A 21,265-nucleotide genomic window follows, 5' to 3' on the forward strand; every position below is an offset into this window, starting at 1 on the left:
ATAAAGAGAGAACAGGAGAGAGAGAGAGGGAGAGGGAGAGTGACTGAGCTAGCTTTTCAAAGCATACTTCTCAACCTGCCCACATCAAAATAAGAGACAACTGGCCCTTTGAAGTCCAGGACACAGACTTCTCTACCAACCCATGTGGAAATAGAAGAAGCCAGCTTTATAAATCACACAGATTTCTCACCTTGCCCACATCAAAATCAGGAACAGTGACCTTTAAAACTGAAGTTTAAAGGCCCCCAAACCAATCATCTCCATAAAAATAAGGACAGTTCAGATAAACCATGTCTCCAGGTACCTGTCAGCTTTTCCAGTCTAAACCAGGAGACATTGGTCCTTTGCACTGAGGAGTGGAGACTGAGTACATTGTCAGCACTTGAAGCAATGATATCTTCCATCAGCCTAACATATACGCAGTGCTCAGCGAGGCAACTTTGTCATGCATGTACCTTTGCTTGTATACTAGGCCAATCGCAGTGTTGTTGTAGGTCCTGCCACAACACTATCATTAAGTAGCTCGAAGAATTTAGTAACACTGAAGCACAGGATTTTTCATAATGAGAATTACTGACCCAAAAATTGAGTGGCTAGTGCCTCAGAGAAAGAGTTGGCATTCTTGTGAGATAAATCCCACCTGGCTTACAGTTTGGGAGCTTGGACAGTCCTGGCCAGGTGTCCTCAGTTGGGACCCCCAATACCTGTGCAAAAGAAAAGAGGGAGAAGAGCAATAACCTCTGTCTGCCAGTACCTGGCCTTGGTGTGGAGCTGGAGGAATCAGTCTCGGTGGAGAGAGACTGGCCTTTACTGTAAACCAGCACAGATTCACAGTGCCCTGGCTGGTGCTGGATCTACCCCTGCACATAAAGGACACTGACATTTTAGCACTTGATTTTATAGCAGAAAGGGTCCTGCTGAGATTGAATGTTGTTGCTGCTGGGAACATCAGTGAAGGCGTAGGCAGCTTCACTGCCAGGTGCCACTCCTGCATGCATTTGCCAGCCCAGGGCAAGTTGTTGAAAGGGGCATTGTTGAGCCCCTTTCACCACTGAAGGTGTCCTCCTGCGCCAGAGCTGCACTGGAGACTTATTCTGCCCACTTGCACCCGCAGCAGCTGATAACGCTTAGCGGTAGCACAGGCTGTGAGCTGTGACAGAAACCCCTGCTGTTCTGAGGTGAAAAAGAAAAGCTGGCAGACAGATCTGCTGGCAGACAGATCTACTGGCAGGTGCTAGAAAGCAGTCCAGTGCCTCATCCTGAAGGGTCCAGAGCTTCAGTAGTGTCTTTGGCCTTTATTGTGAATTGTGGGCTTCAGAAGCTGCAGATATATGCAGAAAGCTGAGATATATGATATGGGGAAGTTGGCCTCACAGAAGCTTGTGATAAGATTGCAAGTAAACAGGAATCAGTAAAAAAATTCATTAAAAAATGAAGAAATATAAAGCCGTGTTGTTTCAGTTGTTATGCATCTGGTAGCTGATTGCTTTTCTCACTCACAGTTGGAAAACAGCTGTGAGGACAATTACAGCTACCTGGAGAAGGCAGCCACAAGCAGGGACTGCATCTCACGGCTGGCATATATTAGCATGGTGGTCTGCGGGGGGAAGCAAGCTAGGGTGGCTTGCTGTGGCCCATGTTTCCAAACTGCTTATGGACTCAGCCGGCCACAGCAAAGACCAAGGGGTAGGACCCTTGTCTCTGCCTCCCTGTAAAATCAGTCTTGGAGGCTGCCCCAAATCAGTCTTGGAAGCTTGAAAGCTTCCCCAAAGAGAAGGTGTCTTGCAGCATTCAGCCATGTGAGGATTTTGGAAGGTGGCTTGCACTGAGGGTAATTTGAGAGCTCTGGATGAGAATGCATTCTTGACTGGTGTGTGTATCATGTAAGTAGGGCAGGTCTGCCCCAAGCAAACTCTGTGTGCACAGGAAAGAGAGAGTTGGAATCTGAACCTGAATCCAGAATTTGCTTTCTTTTGCTACCCTCTTAGCTTTCCAGGAAGCCACAGCAAAACATCTAAAATATTCTGCATTGAACATCCAGGTGTGTGTTCTGAAGTGCCATCCCCGCATTCATCTGGGCCCTCATCCTTCAAGGTTTCTCATAAGCCATTGGGCATCAGTCCTAAAGGCATCAGAGGGAGCTGGGGAAGGTCAGTACATAGTAAAATTATACTTTCCAGGGTCAGCTCAGGACTCTGCCTCTATTTGGTGATGAATTTAAGAAAATAGTTATCTGTGCATACTTTTACATTTGATACATAAGGTTTTCAGCAAATGCGTAGATTTTGCTGAGTCGAGGTGTGAAAGCATTCAGAGCACCAATCACTGAATGCCATATGAATATGGATTTATGTTTATCTTTTCTGAGTCTTTTCTTCACAAAAGCCACTATTCCAACCCACAAATTTGGATCTATTTTTGAATTTCCAAGGTAATGGGGCAGGTGATTTTTTTTTTCTTTTTTTTTTTTTCCCCTCTGGACCTTTAATAAGATTTCTGGCCAAATCTGACAATGAGTTGTGTTTATTTAATTGAAATTAATTATAGTCTGGGGATTATTTTATCTGTTGTGTATCCACCCTAAATCTAGCTGTTAACTCTCTGGTCCATGCCATCGGACAAAGCAAAACAGCTTCTCTATACTTGTTACTCTGCCCTGCTTCCCCAAACAAGCACTTTTTACTATAGTGAAAGGTCTTGGTGCACCTCAGTTCAGTTCACTTTGGAAGAGGCATAGTTTCAGCCAGAAACATATTTACAATGCCCGTATTTCAGCAAGCACTTTAAGTTGGTATGAATCATTGTCCTCTCTCTGCCCTCTAACTGCTTGCTTCTCCTGTGATGAACCAGCTGAAGGAATCAACCTAGCTGATTTTGCTTAGTTTTGTTGGGAAGTTACATTTTATGCTTTATGTAGAGAAGCCTAGTAGTCATTCATTTGGCACTTGTCACATGTTCAGCTCAGCCACAGAAGCACGCTAGTGGCATGCTGCAGCCTAATCCAGCTCACATGAAGTCCTTCTCAGCATGATGTTAATCAATAAGATGGAGTTTTTGAATGCAAAACCTATGCCTGATCTCTTGAAAGTTGAATGACGGATCTCAAGTTTGTCTGGTTTGCTTAGTCTCCATGCCATGAGAGAACTGGAGAACACTGCAGTTCGCATTCACTCAGGCCATACTTCCATAACCAGCACTGCTGGCCTAAGTAGTTCCCTCGTCTTTGTCCCCTTCCCATTTGGTCCTGCTCCTGTGTCAACCCTTCATGAGTACTACTGGTCATTAGTGCTGCTGTTTGTGCAGCCCAGTGATGAACCGGGTAAACAAACTGTCCTTGTTTAGCGTAACCCAGGGAGAAAACCAAGTTATAGGTTTCCCAGTTCATGTAGCCCCACATGTGAGGGGGGACACAGGAGGAGGAATGAGCAGCCAGGGATAGAGACGGGGGATGGAGACTGCTTAAGGTGGCACTTGCCTCTGGAAGCAATGTTGGTGAAATGACGGTCAGTCAGTCCTGATGATTCAAAAGGACAAATGCATTTCACAGAATGGGGATTTTCCAGCTATACATTTATGTGGTGTTTGAACCAACAGTCCTACGTGGAGATAAGGATGCTGGGTGATACAGACTCATGCACACAAATGCAGACAGTCTCTAAACCAGCGCAGGGTGCCTCTCTTATTAGTACATGAAAGAAGCTGACTATTAGAAAACAGTAGGAGTCCCCATTCTGAACCTCACACTCAGCAAAATATCTCAAGTTAGGCATTGAAAGCCTCTAAGGAGCTTTGAAATCTTGGCCTAACACAGAGCCTCATTCCAGGCTGTATAATAACGTAAAACCTTCTGTGAAAGGCACTAATTATTTCATGGCTCTTAAAGCTTCCTCATGATTTTTAAATAAGGGGTTTTCGCCTTCTATAACACAAATCCCATTAATCATGGTATTAGTTATAATACCAGAGAAATGACGATAGGGCTACAACCCTCCAACTGCAAAACCACAGGAAATGTATCCAGAGACTTCAGTGAGTGGAAGGATACCCTTCATTCACACTCTGGGAAACTGGGCCCTGCCCTGGCTTTGAACCCTGTTAATTGGCCAAGTACGGATTTCTTTTTTTTCTCAATAATTCTTTTTTTCCCCCACTCTCTATGAAAGAGAAATTCAGCATTTATTTAAATGGACTGAATTCAATTCTAAGAACTGGGCCCACTTGTCTGCCTTTATCACATTCTAGCTAAAAGCAGAGAGGAAAACCCTACCAGGCAGGAGTGTTTCTGGACGAAGGGATTAAGAAGGAAATATCTGACTTACACAGACTTGAGGCTATAAAGTCCTTTCTCACCACTTTCAAATTTCAGTTTTCTGTACTTTCTCCTTTGAAAATCCACGTTTGGGAAACACTCCATGCAGAAGAGTAAATCCCTGGGATGAGATGTGAAAGGGCAGACACCTACAGCAAAACCCAAAAGGAATCTACAGGTTGACCTTTCTGTCAGTAACAGGGTCAGCAACGAGCAGTCAGGAACATACAGAATCCACTAGTGCTGGTAACCACCTCAATTCTGCCAAGCCGCACTAAGGACGTGGCTCTGTGTTTCGGTTTCCCCAGCAGAAAAAATGGCTTAAGAGGCTCCTGAATATGTCTGCTCTCACTCACTGCTGCCTTTATAAAGTAATTTCACACTTTCCATTATGCCAAAGCAGTCTCTAGGGCTGCACCATAAACTGGATGATACAAAATGTTCCAAGTCAAAATGAAGAAGGATCTCTGAAAAACCTCAGGGTCTTGCCATTTTCAAGGTAGTTTAAAAGCAGTATTAGAGCTCCTTTGTGAGAATATGGTGTGCTGTATCCTACAGTAAGTAAAGGATTTAACAAGAAAGAATAGAATTTGCAGTACCTGCACACCTTTTATCCCTTCTTCAATTTGATGTCAGTTTAATTGGCTTTAAATTTTTGATGAGATGACAAACATCAAAGGAAAGTCATTTAATTTACTCCTGCATCTGTAAGAAAGTTGCCAAATATAAAATGGGTTACGAAGTCTGCTATGAACTTGGCAGATTGGACCAAATTATTTCTGCTATTCACAGGACCTATGCTTAGGACTTAAAAATTAAGTAGAGGGCTGGAGCAACAGGTTCTTTTTCTCTCCCATTTCAGGGTATATTTTACTCACTGCCCAGATCTTCGACAGCTGTTCATGAGTACCAGAAGTTCCTGCAAATATTGGCTGGCCCTGGATCATTTCAACAAATACACAGCCTGCACTCCTGCAAGAAACTCAAGGTATTAACTCATTCACATACACACATAGATGACATATATAATATGATTGTTGGGATGGGCAGGGGAGAAAAGAAGAGAGATAATTGTTGGAATGGAAATTTAGAAATCCTAATTTGTAAATGCAGAAACCCTGATATAAGCTGTAAACTGTATATATTTTGCAGCTCAGGTCTGAAACGTACCAGTCTGATGTGTAGGTATTGTATACCCACCTTATGTCATCTAGTGAGAGTGTGTGTGTGTATGTGTGTGTGTGAAGCAAGGCAGGACGTGGGGTGTCTGTATATATGTAAATAAATACAGGCTTCAGTGAAGGCTGATATATCTCTACGGTATGGTGGTAGGCAGGATGTAGCTTTATAAAAAACCCTACCGATTGTGGGAAGTCGGGAAGGTTTCCTCTGGTAAGGGCCATCTTATACATCCCTGGTCTTGCAGCACTGTTCTAAGCACTTGCAACTGGCCCTTGTTGCAAGTCGTATGTAGTATCATTAACCTCATCCAAGTCCTACAGATTGAAACACTTGAACTAAAAAGGTGACAAGTCAAATAGCATGGGAGCAGACTAGATATTCATCACGTTCACATCCCTCCAGAATTTTAGAAAAAAATAAAGCAAAGTTCCATACAAGTCTGTTCCTATCTCCTTTTTCTCATCAGCACCATCCACTAAAAAAAACTCCACCCTTCACCAGCAAGACAAGACAAGTGATATCCTTGGAAAAGAAACCCACTAAGCACCATCTTTTTTTCCAGCACCAAACAATTCCATCAGGTCTCTTTCAATTTATGCTGTTACAAACCCATCTAAAAAAGATGGTCGTGGCAGAAGCCTGTGGAATACTAGGTTGTTTTCCATGAGAAAAAGGTGCAAAATTGGAGTGATAACAGTAGGAAAGATAAACAGGGAACTACTACACAGTAGTTGAAGGATACATTAGACACAGAAAGAACACAGAGGCACTAACCACGAGAGCAAATTTTCCTTCAGAAGCAATTAGCTCTTCACTGGAAAACTGAAGGCAAGATTTCATAGCATAAAGAACTCTGTAACAATGGCAAGTTAAAGTAGTCTTAATTTTATGCCATCCCCTGCTCTGCACTTGTGCCAAAGCAAACCAGCCACCTTAAAAAAAATGAACCACCAAACCCTGCAAAAAACGCCTGATTTTACTAAGGTGGATTAGTCATGCTGGCAATAATGATGAGATAGTTGTGGTCATGGTAGACTTACCTATTCGCAAGTATTTCCATCTCTTATTGTAAGGTGTAAAACTCTGCTCACTTTTTAATCTTTCTTTTCCAAACTTTTTCTACGTTTCCTGTCTTTTCACTAAGCCCCATCCCAACTTTTCAGGTTTCAGTCTCAATCTTCTTGGGTTATAGCAAACTTGAGTCCTCTAACCTCAAATGTTGAAAACTCAGCTTTCTCTAACAGACTCTGAAAGTATTATTTTCACTTGCTGAGCTACAACTAGTAATCTCTTCTGGTCATCTGTACTGCTGTGTTACCCCTTGCACCTTGTTTTTGTAATACTGTAGATGCTTTTCCCACCTGGCTGTGGTCAGTTGAAAGCCTGACAGGCAACTCATCTGCGGTATGCATTTTGGTCATCCTTGTGCATCAGGTGATCCAAGCCTGTTTGCAGATCCATACCTAATGCTGTTTTCACTAACATCTCTGCTGCACTTTCCCTTAGCTTCCTGTACCCTAACCTTGGGTCTGGTGAGCTTAGCTCCTTACTTGTCTAATATTCTCTTACAGGGTCCAGGCATCATGAAACTTAACCCACAGGGTTTGCGCCACAGATTTTTTTCTGTTTCATAGCACTACCACATCACTAGATATTATTTTGGAGCCCACAGATTGGTTCTACTGACACCAGTGTCATACCAACCCTCTGTTTTCACAGCTGATGTACGTCCCCAAATGGCTCACCCTATTTTGCAACCACAGGGGCTGCTGTAATCCACTGATTCCATTGCACAAGTTTAACTGTATATGGTCAAAGTAATTTAGGTACTCTTGATTTGTAGGGAGAAGAGAATCAGCTTGATGTGTTTTTGGAGCAAATGATCCTGCCATTCACCCACAGTTTGAGTTCTGATATCCTAGCTAGAAATGAGCATTAGACTGGCAACAGCAGAAACTTCATGTGGACTCACTACAGCCCCCAAATGAGACAGATGCAACTAGACCTTCTACAGAGATTGTTTCTAATGAACAGTGCTGTCTGTGCTGTTTCCTAAATTGCATTTAAGGCACTGAGGATTTGGGGACACAGCTGGAGTTACATAGCAGTTACTAAGGAAAAGGGGCTAGTAATAGTGAAAGTGCCCTAAAAACGTGGTCCTTGTGACCTAACTGCTCTGCTGCAAAGGTCTAAGGGAATAGAGTTCATGTTAGACAGAAAACCAGACCTGCTATGGTTTCTGTTATTGCTGAGAAGGCTTGAAATCCAGACAGAACAATAAATGGAAGTAAGAACTAGAAAGCTGGGTTTTTTTCCTAGATTCAGCTAGCATTTGCTAAGAATTACTCATGAGCAAAGAGTTCAAAAATTCAAATCTAATGAACCAGTCTCTTCACTAATGGGCAAGCTGTCAATTTGAGGAGAGGAACAACTTGTGGGTTGTTAAAAATGCACCTTCTGGTAGAGGTATCCTTTGTATTCCTGGTTTATTCCCATTATCTCTGGAAGCCTTTAAACCTCAGTGTCTCTAATAAAGACAAAACTATCAGAGCAACCACAACTGCTGGAAAGGGCGGCCTTTTTGTGTCCTGTGGTGAGACTCAGCTGACCAGCTGCCTTTAATGCCTGCTTGATACTTTTATTGATTCATGACTGGCAATTATGACTGTTTCTATCTCTGTGTGTTTCCAGATGAAATATGCTTTTCTTTACAAAAAAAGGCCAGAAGTACCTAGAACAACTGATGTATGGGAACCGCCCTCTTTTCCCAAGTATTTTTGCCTACCTGTTAAAGTAGGACTTTGGACACTAGTGCTAGTCATCATATTAGCCTTCCAGTAGAGGCCTCGACTTTCCTTCTGAGATATGGAATTTACAGTTACTGCTCTGACAGCATTATGAGAATTCTTCTGTTAATGACGACGATTCAAAAACATTCACTTTTAAATATTTCTAAAGATTTAGACCTACTGTTTTTTTTGTTTTCCCGTTTTTCTTCTTACTCCTCTGATATTCATTTCCGAGGTCCTCTTACCCCTTCAAGACTACAAGTTTCTCAAAGGGTGTCAGTCCCATATAGCTGCCTTGGAAAGAGCTAGGGCAGAGAGAGGGGTCTTTCGGGAAGAGGCCTAGACATGATGTTTTAGCATGTACCAGATATGCACGCGAATCAAGACAGCAACTGCTAAAGTAATAGGAGAGGTATAACTGGTTATAGGGATATGTAGTGAGCATAAACAGAGATGGTTCAGACAGCACAGTTGCATCTGCCTGCAATCCCTGGGGCAGGTTTGAACATTGCCCTCACTCCTCAGCCTGCAGTGCTGCATCACACAGTGGAGAGATGACTTCATCAGGATTAAGATCTAAGATATCTCTGCAGCATCCCCAGAGTTCCCTCTCTACAGTTTTTCTGTCATTGGGAGATTGCAATTTTATATTTAACCAGAAATACATCCTTTCTCTTGTTCCTCACCGAGCATGGTCTGTACAGTGGAGCCCTTAGCCTCTATGTCCCAGTTTGGCATAATGGGGAAATCCAAACCAGGCTGGGGAGAAGGCTGTAGTGGGCCTGGCAGGACCATGTTAAATGACTGCACAGGAGCTCCTATTCTACATGAATCTACCTGGGAAGATTCCTGTGATTTTTTTTTATTTTATTTTTTATGGAAGATTATACAAGGAAAGCCTGACTGAAAAGAAGACATGACTTAAGGCACTCATGATGTTAGCAGATAATAGTGCAGCATGTGCACAAAGCACCTGGTGTTTAAAAAAAAAAAGTCTTTCTGATATGCAGTGTAATCTCCCTGAAATGTTAGTCTCCCTGAAACCCCTTAATTCAATCTTCTAAAGTCCTGAAGAGATAGTGAGGGAGAAAGAGAGAGAAAAAAGATACAGAGAGATTAAAGCAGCTTTTCTAGTTAGTCCAAGAGTGAGTGAGTCTCCTTCTGTATCTCTTTCTTCATCTATTCAAGGCCTCATTCACTTCCCATGTGCCTCCCACTGACAGTATTGCTGCTCAAGCACACTATGCATGAATTGCCATAATGTTTTATTTTGTTATAATTGGTTTCTTTAAACCAAGGCTTTAACACCCACTGTCTCATGCCATTACCAAGGGCATTCTGACCTGCCTTCATGTAAATTGCAGCATCCAAAAGACATAGGGTTTTTTTTCCTTTCTTCCCAATAGACAAGTAACATCTGTGTGAATTCGCATTATTTCCTAATAGACAAAAATTGAACTTAAATGCAGTGTACATCAAGATAATAAATGACTCTTGTTAGAGGAAGTTACTGAATAGAGCTCACTGAAGTACTCTCTATTCTCTCAGCGTGACATCTTTCTTTAGGGCAAACACTTTGAATGTTGTTATTATAAGGAGGTGTTATAACAAAGGTGCCTATAGAGTGAATGTAGTTCAGTGGGACTGAGAGTTCTGTGCTGTTAGAACTGGTCAGAGTGCTGGATGGGATCTTTTTATGCCACTCTTGTGTTGCTATTCATTACACTAGAGCCGAGTTGTGTAGTGGGCATGTTGGTTTTGCACAGGTAGAAATGCCAAGCTTTCTGTGCGTAGCTGGGGCTTTGGACAGGGGTCAACTTTCAGAAGAAACACCCAGGTTTATACCAGCATCTGCCTAATACAAACCCTCCAATCTGCTAGGCAGGCGTCTTCTTCAAAATCAGCAGACGTTCCTGAGAGACTGTCTGGAGGGGAGAGGTGACAGGTAGTGAGGGAGAGAAGACAGGACTATTTAGGCTGGCTTAGCAGCTGGAAGCCATTAGAGTTTAGCAAGGTTTTCCTCCCTGGAGAAATCTTTAAGCAATTAAATTAGCAGCAGGCCTAGGGAAGTGAACAAACTAAAAAATCCTGTTTCCCTGAACTGCCCTCCAGACTTAGGCCACTGGAGTCTCTGATAAGCTGCAGATCTCTGGAGGGGGATACAGCCTAAGAAAACATGGAGCTTTGCTGTTTGGAAACTTACCCAGCCCTCTTCTTGCACATTCTTCAGCCTGCTGCGCGCCTACCTTTTCCCAGCCTTTGACTCTGCAAAGCAGTTAAGAAAAGTCCCAATGTGACAGGCATAGGCAGAAAATTAGCTGGTCTGAAGAAAGGGTGAATCAGCAATACTACCTACAGATGTAAAATTGCCCAGAATAAGAGTGGTTTCCTGCAACTTCATGAGCTGCATGTTGTCCATGAGTAAGTCACGATTGTGTTGCCGGAAGCAGGCTCAGGCTGGTGCAGAAGTCAGCGAGAAGGCAGATGAACCCTAGGGCCCAGCTACACATCCAGGCCAGCCCAAAAGGACCAGTGGGATGCCTGTGAAGCCCTCATCCTCTCCTGCTTCCTGCCTGCTCTCAGAGACCCCTCTTCCTTCAGCTCTGCTAACATGTGGCTTGTTTCCTGTGATTCCCAGCCACATTAAGATTTTGGGATAGAGCTCATAAGGTAACAAGGCTTTAACAGAAAACAGCTCTTCTCCCGTATGAAATGCAGAGTGCATCTGAGACGTGTTCTTTGAGAAGAAGGACAAAGTATGACAGAAATAATGAAAATCTTAGACACCTTTCTATCTCCAGACCCATTCAGACACCCTTTAATGCCACATTTTGTTACCAAGGCCAAAGTCATTGTTCGTGCAGTTGTGGATCCATTGTTTCTTCACAAAGCCATTGCTGTAGAGAGCTACCACTGACTCAGCTGACCACAGAGATACAAAAAAAAAGTGCATTAAGCAAAGGTGTTCTGTTGCAAGACCTGAAAATGCTTCATAAATGTTACCAAACGAGATGTACATATCTCATAAATATTATCAGATGAGGTTTATATAAATCCATAGCTGAGATGTAGTGACATCATTCCCAAAAACATCTATGAACCCAGCAGTACAAAACTCCCCACTGCTCACACATTTTCTGCTCACAGGTGTTAAGTGCTCTACTTATAACTGTATCTGCTGTAACTTGGTTGACCTAATTTAATTCAGATAGAGATGATTTTTCCCAAGGGACTCCAGATGCTTTGAAATTGGTCAGTACCAGATATCTGGATCGGGAGAATAATCTGTAACTCCAAGCAACACATCAGGAGGATGGTACCAGAGTGTCACCACTTCAGAGGAGTATGTCTGTCTGGGGATGGACTTGGCACAAGCAAGGCCTGCAAAAAAAAAAAAAAAAAAACAAACCAACAAAATTACTGCTGTGTTAGGACAGTCCTTCTACCTGTACAAGGCATAGATGATAATAATTGGAAACAGGACATTATTTTCTCTTGGATCTTTAAACACAAGCAATCCCAATGCAGTTTACAAGCAATTGACAAAAAAGTGTGTCTGGAATACACCTCTGGGGCAGATCAGATCAAGCAATATGCTGTGTTTTGCAGGGCTTTACCATTTGTGACTGAAGCAGCTATCCCAAACCAATGCCAAGAAAGCCTTTTGGTTCAGCACATTGCTGTGGACTCTACGTGTTACGTTGTTTTCTGAACAGAGAGGGGTTGGTTCTCAATCCTCTTGAACGAGTTTCATGTGGCAGTAATTGCTCTGACTTAAATGAGGTTACTTTCTGCACCTATCAGTATAAATGCAAGAAAGGCTGGACTGACCACAGAAATAGTTTCCTGAAGTTCAGTAAGAGGTTATGCTTCTACGCCTTAATTGGCTGTGGATACAGATCTATATGCATGCTAAAGCTTCGCTCTGAGCAGATGTATTAGCAGTATCCAAACTGTGACTCACCAAAGTCGGCTAATTTGAGCTCACCAAGGCAACTGATGAGCAAGTTCTGGGGTTTCAGATCATGGTGAAGAATGTGTTGTTGGTGGATGTAAGCCAGGCCGCACAAAAGCTGGAACATGAAGAGCTAGAAAAAGCCAACAAAAAAATGAAATGGTTTTGTGTGACTTTGCATTGATACGTTAACTCTGAACTTCAGGAGAACTCCTGGAACAAAGCAGAGACAAAGCAAGTAAGAAACCAGTAAAAATCCCCAAAATTAGTAGAACTGGCTGAGGAAGAGAAAACTGCAGTGGGGTATGACTGGCCTCCAGCTTTCTGAGGTTTTCGGGGTGGACTATTTGGCCATGAGGGCAGATATAGTGCAGTCCCTAAGTGCACATTTTGGAAATTTGACTTTTCTTTAGAAATGGACTGTTGATTGCAGGAGCAAGCTCAACTTGCCAAAACACAGACTCGGCTTTCAGAACAGCAGATATTCTGATTTCAGTGTTCAAGACAAAGACATATAGCCAAGCAAAATGAAGGTTTAAGGAGCTGGGAGTTTTGCCCATTTGAGCCAGCTGACACTAGCAGAGGGGGTTCTGTGGCAGCTCTACACACCACCTCTTCCCAGTATAAGCTGGACCAGTGAACTGACTTACTTGACAATGATGTGAACTGTTACCTTCAAGTTGGGGGAAAACACAAGGACCCAATTTGAACAGATATTGCAAATAAGATATGATGAATGAAGCAAGCAAGCAAGCAAGAAATATCTAACTCCCACCACCACGGCAGTGTAAATAAGCCTGGGGTAAAATAAGTTGGACTGAAACAAGGTATGAAATTGGATAGTGGATAGAAACAAAACACAGCAAAAGTAATTAGACCTCATCAGAGAAAAGACATTTTTCACTAGAAGCTTGCTCTGAAGAGGAGGAAAAACAGTGACACCCATAGGTCATTTTTGTACCAGAAAAGTGTCCCTGTAATATTCTGCATATTTGCATCATATTCGATAGGAATCACTCAGAGAAAAAACAAACAACATTTGCTAGCAAAAGTGAAGCAAGCTAGATGACCCTCCTAAAGGAGCAGTAAATCATTTTGCAGTTCAGTTCCTGCTGACAATGAGGATTTCGGACAGGCAAGCAGAGCAGCTGGCTAGTCTTTACTCGCAGAAATGACAGCAAGTACGTTACAGCCATGTACTCCATGGGCTTTACAAGCCCGCCTAGTAGCAGAGCCCTTGAGATCCGTGCCAAAACTACAACACTGCATCTTGGACATATCTGAGCTTTAAGGATGTTTAAAATCTGGGGCCCCAAGAAACTTCATTAGAATTGATGTTGCTTAACAACTATATGGAAAAAGATGTGAACAAGGTGGCAACATTTGAAGATGACAGAAGTATTTAGATTAGCCGTGATAAGAAGTGACAGTGAGGAACTTCAGAGAGATCTGACAAAGTCAGATGAATAGGCAGTTTGATAAGATACAAAGTTATTGTTGACAGCTGTAAGATAAATTAACTGAAGCTGTTCAGGAAAAGGACCCAGGCATTCACTGAGGACATCTGCACTGAAACCTTAAGTCAGTGTGCAGCAGCAATACTGAAAGTTAATCAAATGTGAAGATGCGTACAAAGGAGAGTAGGAGCCTATTATAACATCAGTCTATAAAGTAAGGGTACATCTTCACCTCTGCTCAGGTCCAGTCAACCAATCCCAAAAAGCTATAGTAGAAACCAAAGGGGTTTAAATGACTGTAAATATGAAGATAGTTTCAGATGAGGGGAGAGTGAGATTTGAGAGCTTTTAATTACAGAGATGAGTAATGTATTCTAACGACAAGAGGATACAAATTTGGGTAGAGACAGATTTGCTTGCCACAAGATGTCATTGTTCACAAAAGCTGAATGTCCTCTTGCAGGCTCAGAATATGGGAAGAGGGACTAACCAAAGAAAGGCTTTGGAGACTGAGAGGGAGGTTGTTGCATCATTATCAAAGGCAGCTTTTCTCCAAAGTGTTTGTCATCTATGGAACAAATAAATATTAGTAAGCAATTTACAGTGACCATACATAGTGGAAAATAACACTTCCTCATGCTTTAAGGGATATTAGTCTTTTAATGAACTCACCATAACATTGCACAAATGAAGTCCTCCAGGATGCTGGCCTATGTACTGTGCTAGATCTGTATGCTAAATAAAAGAGGAGAACTTGAGGCAAAGCTACTAGTGTAAAATGCTTCTACCAACAATGCCTCTTCTGTAAATGGAAAACATCTGCAACCAGTACAAAGGTGTTTCTTTCACCTTGGCAAACATCTGATCTGATGCAGCACACAAGGATGTGCTTAAGTGCTGGGTCAAATCAGGGACCTGGCTGACCTGTTATCTCACCCTAGCAGCTTATGACCTGAAGCTGATAGTTAACAGAATTCATAGTTGTACCAGAATTAATCATAAAGCTGCAGTAAGAAGACATAGCCCCTATATTTTCCTTATAATTTAGTTGATATCTATCAGCAAAAGCAACACAAGTAGCAAGACTCTAGCTGAGAATTATTTCATAGGCATCCTGCCCTCCCCATGAGAGCAACCCGCAGCTTGGTCATGGTGAGCCACTGGGGTTGGTGCCAAATCTGACCCCAACTGGGATGTGAGCTTATTTCATATCCTTGCTGTGGCTCAAGAACAGTACTTTTATTGTGTTGTCAAGGCAGAAATGGAGGTAAATAGTGTCTGCCACCCTAGTGGAGACAAGATGTGGAATCATTTTTGTATACAGCTGTCGCATATACAGAAAGAAAAGAGTAAGGCTATATGTGGCTGGAAAGCAGGAGATCAAGAAGGAAAATCAATCATTGCACTAAAGGATTACAACTCGTCTCTTTGTAGATGTCTCATAATGCAGTAAATTCATTATGCAGCCACTTCCCAGTACTTCCCAGTACTAGCTCCACAGGAAGCTAGAAAAAGATCAGCTCACCATGTACTCAAAGACAAATGTCAGTGTCTCCTTGGTCTGGATAATGTCATGAAGCAGTACAATGTTGGCATGTTTCAAACCCTTGAGAAGAGAAGCTGGGGAAACGCAAAAGGAAGATCAACTTTGCTGCTGCTGCTGGAAGTGGAAGAAAAAAGTGCACACAGCAAGGCAGTGAAAATAAAAAACTGGAAGGAAAGAAAGAGTCCAAACTTGGCAGTTCTGTAAGAAGCAGCAGCTACTGAGTCTGGAGGAGGATGGAACAGCTCCTTAGAGAAGCAAGCATGAGTGCTCCAGGCTTGGCAGGAACCTGTCCATCTCTCAGAGGTGGGATCTTGCCTCTGTCAGAAATAGTAGTTCACAGTTCCCAGCTGTCAGCTTCTCAGCTGAGGAGAAATAACTTCTTCGAGGCAAACGCCAAGAGGCAGGGGCTAGGAGCTCCCAGAGCCAGAATGCAGCAGCCCCCAGCCTGTCACTGAGCTTCTCATCCTTCTCCCCTCCGCCTCCTGGCACGTGCCCTCAGCAGGGCCCTTAGGAGACTTCTGGGGAAAGCTGAGTTTCTATCAGCTTCCAACTTCACAATATCAGGGTGTAAAAACCTGCCAAAAGAAACCACTGTAGATGCTAAGCGGAATTCTGAATTTAGCTCTGTGCTTTTAGCTTGGAGAAAGCATATTTGTTACTTTCTCTGGTTTAAAACTCAAAGAGCAGAAATGATGAAGTTACTGAGTGAATAGTAACTTGTTTGTATTTATACAACTTTGACATGTTTCTTCTTTCGGCCTAACCATCTAAAAGCATCATTGCAACTGTGTGCACTGGTCCTTAGGTGCTGACATGCCTTCGCCAAGCCTCAGCACATCTAGGGTGGGGTGATGGAGGGGGCAGCACATGGAAGAGTCTCTGCCTCCATATAGACCACAAAGCACTGACTGATGCTAAGACAAAAGCTACAGCCTTCTGAGCCTTTCAGCCTTGCGTTAGGTTTCTCATGATAGAGCAGGCTCCAGCCAACACACTCATGAAGGCAGCTTCTCAGCAGAAAGTCTCAAAGATAGTCTTTATGGGGGAAACACATGCACAGCTTCATCATTTGCTACCTTAGGTTTGAGACAGTAGTTGCCATAGCTCTGTACAGAGGAGGGATGTGGGGAAGTGGCGGAGCTGATATCGCTTCTCCTGTAGATCCCTGGCACAGCTGTTATATCAACACTGTGCACAGACAGAAGCCCCAAAGCTCAACAAAAACAGGGGTCCCTGACTCCAGATTTTAGTTCAGGTTCTGACATAGCAGAATAGCCTCAGAGCTGCTCCAGACTCACCCTTTCCTGCTGATTAAAACCAAACTAGTTGACTGTCAGACCACGCAATGCTACAAATTTCATCCAGATAAGGCATGAGCATACAATTTCGTTTCTGCTGAATTAGCCGAAGCACACAATACAGAGCTTGGGCCAGCCATGGGAGGCCAAATGAGTTTTGGTCCTGGATAAAAGCTGCTTTTTGTTTTTCAAACAATCTGCAAAAGATATTTGAAGAGTTTCATGCTGGCAAAGCAAATTTATACTGGATTAGCACTTTGCCTTTTGTGACTGTAACAATTTCACCTGGTTCTAAAAGCCCTAGAGCCAGATACACTGTATTACACAGCTGTGGCCTAAGCATATGTCAGTACTGAGACTGCTGAGCAGTAAGAGATGCCTGATTCAGCATAACTACTGGAAACAGCACAGATTGTAAATAGTTCTTGCACAGGCCTTGGTGCTGCTGCAGTTAAACTGCCTCTAGTACTACTGCTAGTCTGTTTAGCTACCACCAATATGTTTCCAGTGCATAGCAGTATGAACCTTAAACACGCTCCACACTGCACCTAATTGCCTATGAACCCAGCAAAGATACTCTGGCTAGATCCCATCTGCTACAGAAAGGGGCTGCTAACCTGGCTCTGTGATACCTCAGAGATCCCGTATGACCAGAGCTGTTGCTCCAGAGGAGCAGTACAGAGGGTCCACAGTAATATGGAGAATTCAGCTCCTGTGCCTGAATCAGGCCTCTGGGAACTGCTCCTCACTTGGTTGCTTCTACAACCCCCTGCTGGGGTGTCAGGTGCTACAGCCAGAACTGAGCTTTAAACACATTTCGTCTCTGTGGGGCTTCCTGGAGTGAAGTGGCTCTTTGTCAGGGGAATGCCATTTCTCCAGGGTAGCAGAGAATGCACCACGTTAATAAATCTTGTGCTTTGTTTGCGTTACTGACTTATATTGTAAATTTGAGGTGTCAGATGCTGCAAAGCTCAGCAGTACACAAAAGATCTGTCTGAAGTAGACTCTTCATAGGATCACACTTGTTTTCACCCATAATGAATGAAGTTAAGGCTCTCAGCCTGTCCAGTAGAGCATGTTAAAGGGGTGCTGATCTTTAGAGCATCATTAGTTCTATGTAGATAAAAGCTTTTAAGGCTTATTTTGCTGGTGGGCTACAAGTGTAAACGCAGAGCAGAAGCACCACAGCAAATATGTATAGGAAACTGTAACACAAGCCATTCTGTAAATAGACATATTTAGGTATTTCTCTGCTTTCACCCAGAATTGGACTAAGGACTTTGTAAACTTTCTTATCTTAATTACACTGTTACAAACCTGGAGCGGGTCCACTGACCTCTCGTTACTCTGAGTTGACTGGTATGAGAGTCCTTCTGTGCTAGGGCTGCTCTGTGAAAGCAGGCGCATCTGGTCCTTGACACAGCATCCCCGCGGTGATAAAATCAACCCTAGTCTTGAACTGCAGTAAGAAGTAGAAAACAAAATATGTGTGAACTCTTACATTGATAGCTCTCACTAATACCAGACAACAGACTGGCACAAAGGTTGTGTATTTCTCTGTAAGGAAGATACCAGATTATGATCCTCTTGGGATTGTAGAGCAGAGAAAAATAGAAGTCTTAATCAACCAGGCAGTTTGTGAACTTGGTCTGTAGGGACATGTAAATATATTCAGCCAAAATCAAGCACTTAAACAAAAGCATTTCTTTCTCAAAGAAATTGAGAAAGCTGCAGACATTTTGCCCAGTGCTCTACAAAGTCGACCGATAGAAAGAATTTCTCACTGGGCTGAAATGATAGATGTCATTAAACACCAGTTTTATTGAAAGCATTTCTCTTCAGGCTGGGATATGTGATGCTCCAGGTATCAGCTGCCATCACACAGGAAAGTGGCCCCATTTGTGATAACTGCAAGCAGAGACCCTGGTGCAAAGGGCATTTCCAGTCCACAACTGCCCAATGCAACAGTGGCAAAAACTGCTGTGCAGTGCTAGTGTATAGAAACGGGAGCAAGAAAGCAACTACACAGCAGGTAGCAGGCAGGAGGTATAAGAGGGCCCTACACTGCTAGAAATGACATGCTCTGGCTATAACCAGCACTTTCCTTATCATGAGCTCGGATGCATCTCTCATGAGGGAATACACTGGCCAGCAGGTTCCCCCTCCGTCCATCCCAGGCTCACCCAGCCCAGCACAAAGACCTCCTTAATGAGGGGATAAGGAAACTGAGAGTTTTGGGAGAAGGACAGCCGGCATATTGAGTAGGCAAGAAAGGACTTAGGAAGACGGCACATGGAGCTTTTTCAGGTTAAAACAAATGCTCTTCAGGAATGATGTCCCTTGCTCTTCACCGATGTTTGAAGAAGCCCTTTATGTCTTACCTTCCCGAATGGCTGTAAAGGGCACCCCCTCCTCTGCCTCCAGCCTGATCACTTTCAACACCACCAACTGGCCGTTGATCCTGTCAGGTCAGAGTGGAGGGTCACACAAAGCATCTCAGTGCTCGGCAGGACAGCAACGTTAACGGTCTCCTGGGGTGCTCCACACTTACCCAAGCAAAATTTGTAGGGCTCACTCCCACACCCAGGCCAAGCTCAGAAAGTAGTTACAACCACTGCCATCTTGTCTTCATTAGCAGCAAAACAGGAGCCAGCCCGCCTGGCTAGAGTAGCACTGTTTTGCTGACCGGGTATTGCTAGAGCATGGCTTTGGGCAGTGTTCCCACTCCCCTCACAGCTTTCCTGCCCCTGTGTGATGGCAGCATGGCCTCGCCCCCAATTTTTCCGTCATGCAGGGATCCCTCATTCCAAGGAAAACTCTTGCTTCCTCCCTGGTGCTGCCAATCTCCTGGCATACTGTTGCGGAGCAAAGTGTCTTTGTGGAGCCTCCATGGCTGTAGTGGAGGAGTTCCCTGAAAAATTGGGATGGGGCTTTGCGAATAGCCCGGTTAAAGGCAAAGCCAGACTTTCGATTTGCCTTTATCTTCCTGTAAGTACTCTGAATTCCCCAGCTTCAAGCTCATTCTTAATGGATTCCCATAATGGGTGTTTTCAGCAGGCACGGGGGAGGCAATAATGGCACCGGTGGTCCTTGCTCACCTGCTGATCCCCTTATACACAGTTGCACAGGATCCTTCACACAGCTTTTCTAGATGTACATAGGATGTGGAAGCTCCAAACAGGATGCCTTGTCTCTGCTTCATGAAGAAATTGGTATGTATTTTAGATTGCTGGGCAGAACAAGAAGCTACTAGCATGTCATTCAGTAATTAAATACTGATTCATGTCTGGAATAATCACAGGATGAAATATCTCCTGTTTGGCTCTATGGATGCTGCACACTCACCTATTTGAAGCTCTCCACAACATCCTGCTCCTGGAAAGGATCAAGGTAACTCCAAGGACTCTGCATCCTGCACCTCCAACTCTGGAGGCTGTGGAGCTGCAGGGGCTGCAGTGACGGTAGAAGAAGGGGTGCTGTGGTTACATCCAACAGCTGGCAGAGGAAAAGAAGGCAAACTATATCACTGGCAAACCACCACTTTACTGATGTGATTCTTTCCTTTCTCCTTGACTGCACTGGCTTTGAGCACTTCACATCATATTCATCTCCCTCCCCACCAGTCATGGATCTCCAGTACAGTTTCTCAGCTCCATCTTTAAGGGGAGCAACTGTCTGTATGTTCCTATCATGGTAAATTGTGGCACTCACTCTGAGAACACACGAAGATAAAACTGCCTTAACTGCAGAGGGTGCTTCTACTAGTATCATTCTAAATGCATGTTATTCTCTCTTACTTTTGATTTATTCGTCTCTAGATAGCAATCTGTTAGAGCAGGGACTAAAAACCAAATGCAGGAGTGAAATTTCAGGAAGTTTAAATTTATGTCTTCTTCTCCTCCTTAACCTCCTTGAGCCTTTCTCACCACTGTATAATTTACACAGCCTGATAATTTGCCCCATACAGCATAACAGTGCCATAAACTAGAAAACTATAAAAATAGTAGTGCTGAATGGCAGGCAGCCTGCAAGCTCCTCCTGAGCAGCTACATTGGATGGGTGCCTGCATTATCATTTGACTCAAAGGTAACAGCATTTGTAATCTATGGCATGCTGCCTCCTCCAGAACTGTAGGTTGTTGGCTCCCTCCGTGTTTTACAATCTCTCATTGGCATAGAGCTCGCTGGAGTGCAATCTTCTCCCCGTTCCTCACATCAAAGGCATTATTGTGATTGCACGGAGCCCTCTTCCAGTAGCTTCACAAGCCTGAAGCTGCAAGGTTTGATGCTGTCTGGTTAGAAGCAAACGTGAATGTTTTGCACTCCCACCACAAGTGGAAGAACCCAGGCTTAACCTATCTCAATGCACAAGTATCACGGTGTGATATTAAATGCCTCTACTGTAGACGCTGCTTCCATGTGCTGAAGGCCTTGGATATGTTGGGTGCCCCTTCTTTCTGAACAGCAGCTGCAGCATCCTCATCTGACAGTGCTTACACACAACATGTCTCCCATGTTGTTGTCCTAATGCAACTAAAATGTATGACTTTTTTTCTCCTTTGCTCCTCCTCATCCCGCCCTCTGTAATAACAGTTCATATGACTCGCATAAGGTCTCTGCCTCAAGCAGTCTTGTGATTTCTGCAGTTTTTCTTTTAAAGTCCAACACGCAGTGATCCAAATTCACTCCTGGAGCAGTTCCATTGATTTCAGCTCTTTTGGCATGTGCCC

General features: G+C 43.5%; 1 protein-coding gene across 1 annotated transcript in view; it reads right to left on the bottom strand.

Moving 5' to 3' along the window:
• Window positions 1–21,041, bottom strand: part of CDK15 (cyclin dependent kinase 15) — a 35,754-nt gene extending 14,713 nt beyond the window's left edge. Inside the window, 10 exon segments of the mRNA XM_009809623.2 lie at window positions 641–704; window positions 5,188–5,281; window positions 11,541–11,661; window positions 12,245–12,368; window positions 14,365–14,427; window positions 15,218–15,312; window positions 18,918–18,997; window positions 19,635–19,732; window positions 19,882–20,031; window positions 20,931–21,041. Coding sequence (XP_009807925.2) covers window positions 641–704; window positions 5,188–5,281; window positions 11,541–11,661; window positions 12,245–12,368; window positions 14,365–14,427; window positions 15,218–15,312; window positions 18,918–18,997; window positions 19,635–19,732; window positions 19,882–20,031; window positions 20,931–21,041 — 1,000 coding nt within the window.
• Window positions 21,042–21,265: the final 224 nt, after the last annotated feature.

Source organism: Gavia stellata, chromosome 8, assembly GCF_030936135.1.
Source record: "Gavia stellata isolate bGavSte3 chromosome 8, bGavSte3.hap2, whole genome shotgun sequence".
NCBI lineage: Eukaryota > Metazoa > Chordata > Aves > Gaviiformes > Gaviidae > Gavia > Gavia stellata.